The sequence below is a fragment of the Myotis davidii genome, unplaced genomic scaffold (genome assembly GCF_000327345.1).
Source record: "Myotis davidii unplaced genomic scaffold, ASM32734v1 scaffold355, whole genome shotgun sequence".
In the NCBI taxonomy this organism is placed as follows: domain Eukaryota; kingdom Metazoa; phylum Chordata; class Mammalia; order Chiroptera; family Vespertilionidae; genus Myotis; species Myotis davidii.
This window is the reverse complement of record NW_006286818.1, coordinates 100,693-106,560: the sequence shown is the minus strand read 5'-3', so window position 1 is coordinate 106,560 and position 5,868 is coordinate 100,693. Positions and strand designations below refer to the sequence as shown.

Sequence of the window (5,868 nt, the reverse complement as noted above, 5' to 3'; positions counted from 1 at the left end):
TGGGGGTTCCCAGACTGCGAGAGGGCACAGGCCGGGCTGAGGGACCCCCTCCTCCCCCCGAGTGCACAAATTTGTGTGCACCGGGCCTCTAGTATATATATAAAACCTGTGCTTTCCTAGACAAATACAGAAAAAACTTTTTTTCCTTACTTTCAGAAATAGGCTTATTTTTCTAATGGAAAACTTACATTCTTAAGAAGCATAACAGAGATAGTGAATTCCTTAGCTGAGAAGCAATTCCCTCGATCTTGGAAATCCCAAGCGGCTCCAATGACTTCCTGCAGTTACTTTCATTTTCTTACTCTTTGGTTTTCTTCGTTGCATTCCTTGGTACTCACACAGGGCACCACTTTGCCAGGGCTGACGCTCTGACCCTGAGTGACAGAACAGATTGCTCTAACCCAGCTTTTGTGAAAGAGAGGCTAAGGCACTACTCGGCTGTCACTGCCCAGTAGCCCTGTCACCTGCCTCCTTTGGCTTTTATTGTCATTACAGCTAGAACTAAAATTGAGCCCTAGACACATTAGCAGGGTACGTAGCCTTGAGAAAGTATGTGTTTCCACAAGGTGGGGTCTTTAAAGACTAAACATAGAGATTCTAGCAAAACACCCCGGGCTCGGACTTGTTTGGAAAAGTCGAGGTAGGGACTGTGCCTCAGCAAGGTCGTGGGCCCCGTCCCCAGAGGCCCCCGACCTTTCGGAGCATCCTCCTCACAGACATTCCAACCAAGTCCCGTGCTTCCCCACAGGACTTCCTCCTTTTCTTTCCTTGGGGAGTTGTGTCTTTGTCTCCCCATTTTTTAAAAAAATGTATATTTTATTGATTTTTTACAGAGAGGAATGGAGAGGGGATAGAGAGTTAGAACCATCGATGAGAGAGAAACATCGATCAGCCTCCTCCTGCACACTCCCTACTGGGGATGTGCCCACAACCAAGGTACATGCCCTTGACCAGAATCGAACCTGGGACCCTTCAGTCCGCAGGCCACCGCTCTATCCACTGAGCCAAACCGATTAGGGCTGTCTCCCCATTTTTGCTTTCTCTGTCTGGCCCTGGGCACCCTCTTGGGGTTTGAGAGGGTGAAGACCCTCAGGGCAATGGTCTGGGACTCGTTAGCCCAGAGGCAGGTCTGCCTGGTGTCTCACGCCTTTATTGTCTCTGCTCTGAGTTGTATCCCTTACGGACCTGTTCCCTCAGTTTCTGCTAAGATGTTCAGGGCGGTGGGAGCGGTGCGACTCCCTGTGAGGGTCCAGAGCTCTCTGGCATGTAATTGGCTGAGCGGCCCTGGCACCCGTGGCAGGGTGGCACCCTAAGCCCCTCTGCCAGCGCACTTGCAGCACAGTTCTGTGGCCTCTGGCTGGGGACACCCGCTCCAGGTCGCCCCTGCAGGACTGTCTAGGGCCGGGGAGAAGCGGGTGTGGGTTGCTCTGGGTCGCAGTCAGAGCTCCCTGTGACCTGAGTAGGGCACGCGCCGGGTTACTCCATGTTGCCCTAGGAGCAAGACCCTAGGCTTAGGGTGGAGTGGGCGCAGGTTGCTCTGCTTTGCACAGTCCTCGCTTTCTTGTAGGCCATAGTGAGATGTGCACTGGTTTGCTCCAGTTCTCCCCTCCCTGCCTCAGTGTGGAGCGGGGCAGGCTGCCCTGGGTCGCTCAGTGCGCACTCTTCCGTCACCCTGAGTGAAGTGCGCGTTGAGCTGCTCCAGTTTAGCAGATGCAAATACAAAGTGTTGGAAAAACACTTAGGGAGGAGAAACTGGTGACATGTCATTTACTTAATTTGAGCTTGTTTCAATTACGACTACTTCACAGATGACTTCCAAGCTTTGTAGCCCCACTCTTGGCTCAGCGGCTGTCAGATTTAAGCCAACTTCATTCTTTTCTATTTCTTCCAAAAGTTTTACTTTTCTTCATACTCTGGGGTCTTTGAATTTAATATTTGTGGTCTTTAAACGTCCCATATTTTTTACATTATACATTAACAAGAGGCCTAATGCACAAAATTCGTGCACGGGAGGGAGGTGTCCCTCAGCCCCGCCTGTGCCCTCTTGTAATCCGGGACCCCTCCGGGGACATCTCTCTTGCAATCCAGGACCTCTTGCTCCTAACTGCCCACCTGCTCGCTTCTAACCTCCACCTGCTCACCCTAACCTCCCACCTGCTTGCTCCTAACCTCCCACCTGCTCACTCCTAAACCTCCCACCTGCTCACTCCTAAACCTCCCATCTGCTCGCTTCTAACCTCCACCTGTTCTCTCCTAACTTCCCACCTGCTCACTCCTAAACCTCCCACCTGCTCGCTCCTAACCTCCCACCTGCTCGCTCCTAACCTCCCACCTGCTCGCTCCTAACCTCCCACCTGCTCGCTCCTAACCTCCCACCTGCTCGCTCCTAACCTCCCACCTGCTCGCTCCTAACCTCCTCCTGTTCTCTCCTAACTTCCCACCTGCTCACTCCTTACCTCCACCTGCTCACTCCTAACCTTCCACCTGCTCACTCCTAAACCTCCCACCTGCTCACTCCTAACCTCCCACCTGCTCACTCCTAAACTCCCACCTGCTCACTCCTAAACCTCCCACCTGCTCGCTCCTAACCTCCCACCTGCTCGCTCCTAACCTCCACCTGTTCTCTCCTAACCTCCCACCTGCTCACTCCTAACCTCCCACCTGCTCACTCCTAACCTCCACCTGCTCACTCCTAACCTCCCACCTGCTCACTCATAACCTCCCACCTGCTCACTCCTAACCTCCACCTGCTCACTCCTAACCTCTACCTGCTCACTCCTAACCTCCCACCTGTTCACTCCTTCCGGCTTGGCTCACCATCCTTGGCACTGCCGCGGAGGCAAGAGAGGCTCCCGCCACCACCGCTGCGCTCGCCAGCCATGAGCCCGGCTTCTGGCTGAGTGGCGCTCCTGCTGTGGGTGTGCACTGACCACCAGGAGGCAACTCCTGAATTGAGCATCTGCCTCCTAGTGGTCAGTGCACATCATAGCGAATGGTCATTCTGGTCATTCCACCGTAATGGTCACTGAGCTTTTTTATATATAGATGCCTCTACACTGCCTATTTCATGCTGAATTTTACACAATGAATTGACAAATGGATGTTCTATTTCATGGAGTAAGATTTGTATTTTTGTAATTTTGTCGTTTTTGTTTCTGTAGCAGTGTTTCATGTGATTTCTTTAAATTTTAATTTTGCATGTGCCTGTGATTTTCAGCCAGGAGTGATTTTATCCCTGGGATACTTGGTAATATCTGGGAACATTTTTGATTGTCGTGGCTGGGAGGCTATTACTGGCATCCAGTAGGTGTGTAGAGGGAAGGATGCTGTTAAACACCTTACCATGCACAGCAAAGCATTACCTGTCCCAAAATATCAACAATGCAGGGCTGGAAGCCCTGCAATATTCACTTAGGAAAAATAATTAAAAATGAAAAAATAAGGTTTAGCAACAGTTTTCAATATGTGACATTAATAGAAATCTTTGTATTAACCTCTGCAAATTTTGTCTTATCATTTCTACTCTCATTTTTCCTTTGCCCTGATGTCTTCACTCACATTTTAAAGTATAACTTTTTAATATTTAACAACTTATATAAGCTAATTTTATTTTTTCTGTAACAAGGTCTAGAAATGTATAAAGTAATAAATGAAGTATCCTGAGAGTGATTAGAATCAGATAACCAGGTGTATAGTGAGCTAAGAATGTTTATTTCCAGGAGAACTGTGCCCCCCCCACCCCCAATACTGTTGTAGTTTGTTTGTTGCTGTGGTTCATGGCCTTGAAAATTTGAGAACCACTTCTTTCAGAGTAAAGTACATAAAGAAAACAAATAAAAAGAAGTCACACCTGTTTGGTAAACGACATTTCTTCGATGGTTTGGCTTTATTCTTTCTCTGAATTTGATGACAGGTTATTTTCCTGTTTCTTTTCTCTGAATATCACCAGGACACTCAGTCACTCATTGGGAGCCCCGCAGCCCGCACGGCACCTCACATTATTGGAGCAGAGGATGATGATTTTGGTACTGAACATGAGCAGGTGAGATATATTTTTCTAAAGAAAACACTAATATTCCGAGATATTTGATTATTGTAAAAATGAAAAATTTCTGGACATTAAAATTAACTGGTTAATTAGTGGGTTAGTTGCTTATTTTAGCTTTAATCAATAGGAATGACTTTGCTTTTAAAATTGTTAAGAAGTCACTGATTAGACCTAAGTACTTCATTTTAGGAGGGGGAGTTGTTATTGTAAACGTTATTTTTCTTTTTATTTCAAATTCCAGTTGTTTATTGATGGTATATAGGAATATGATTGGCTTGGTACTTCAAGGAGCTTTTTATTTTATTTATTTCTTTCTTTGTTTCTTTCTTTTTAAAGGACTTTTTTTTATATATTTTATTGACTTTTTACAGAGAGGAAGGGAGAGAGATAGTTAGAAACATTGATGAGAGAGAAACATCGATCAGCTGCCTCCTACACACCCCCCATGGAGATGTGCCCGCAACCAAGGTACATGCCCTTGACTGGAATTGAACCTGGGACCCTTGAGTCCTCAGGCCAATGCTCCATCCACTGAGCCAAACTGGTTAGGGCTTCAGGGAGCTTTTAAAAATAGCTTTATTGGCACCCAGCCATTGTGGGTCAGTGGGTAGAGCATCAGCCCACAAACCAAATGGTAGTGGCTTCAAGTCCTGGTCAGGGGCAGGTACCTGTGTTGCAGTTTTGATCCTGCACCCCAGGGCACGTGTGGGAGGCAACCAACTAATGTGTCTCTCACATCAGTGTTTCTCTCTCTTTCTCCCCCCACCTCCTTTCCACTCCCTTTAAAAAAGCAATGGAAAAAATATCCTCGGGGAGGGTTTACAGCAAACAAAAAATTTGTCATTTTCTTTATAGGCAACCATGGTGTCTGTGAATAGAAACAATTTTTATTGTTTTGTTTCCAACCCGTTTATCTTGTATTTCTTGTTATTACCTTCATTGTGCTAATTAAGACCTCCAGCAATGCGGCTGAACTGGATGGTGAGGCAGTACTTCTTCGTTTTATTACTGATCTCAGGAAGAAAGATGAGTCTTTCACCATGAAGTATAATAAAGTTAGTGTAGGTTTTCCGCAAACACTTTTTATTACTGGTGAAGGAAGTTTCCTTCTACTCCTAGTCTGCTGAGAGTTTTTATCATGAATGGATATGGAATATTATGGAATGAGTGAGATGATTCTATTAGTCCCCTAACATGGATTGGTATTAGCATGTTGAGCCAGCTCTGTGTTCCAGGATAAGTCTTGATTGGTTGTAATGTGTTTTCCTTTTTGGATACAGAGGATCCAACTGGCTATGATTTGGCTGAGGATTTTTGTGTCTGTGTTTAGGGGGATATTATTGTGTAGTTTGGGGTTTTTGTTGCTGTTGTTTTTGTAATTTGTTTGGTTGTTGTAGTTGGGTATTGCTGGCCACCTAGGATGAGTAAGAAGTGCTACCTCAGCCTGGCCTGTGTGGCTCAGTGGTTGAGCATGAGCTATGTATGTACCAGGAGGTCGGGTTCAATTCCATGTCACGGCACATGCCCAGGCTGCAGGCTCAATCTCCAGTCGGGGGCATGCAACAGGCAGCAAGTGTTACGTCCTCTGGTATTTTCTTTCTTTTTTAATAACAATTATGAATTTACTAGAGGCCCGGTGCACAAAAATTTGTTCACGGGGGCGGGGGGGGGAGGCGAGGTACCTCAGCCCGGCCTGTGCCCTATCGCAGTCTGGGACCCTTCAGGGGATGTCCAATTGCCAGCGGGGAGCAGGCCTAAGCTGCAGTCAGACATCCTTAGTGCTGCTGAGGAGGCAGGAGAGGCTCCCACCACCACCGCTG

At 47.0% G+C, this 5,868-nt stretch overlaps 1 protein-coding gene across 8 annotated transcripts in view; it reads left to right on the top strand.

Moving 5' to 3' along the window:
• The window catches only part of ARHGEF12 (Rho guanine nucleotide exchange factor 12), a 198,434-nt gene that overhangs the window by 114,584 nt on the left and 77,982 nt on the right, over window positions 1-5,868 (top strand). For all 8 annotated transcript variants that reach the window (XM_015560643.1, XM_015560638.1, XM_015560639.1 and 5 more), the window contains one exon: window positions 3,950-4,042. In XM_015560643.1, coding sequence (XP_015416129.1) covers window positions 3,950-4,042 — 93 coding nt within the window. The remainder of the gene's footprint in view (window positions 1-3,949; window positions 4,043-5,868) is intronic.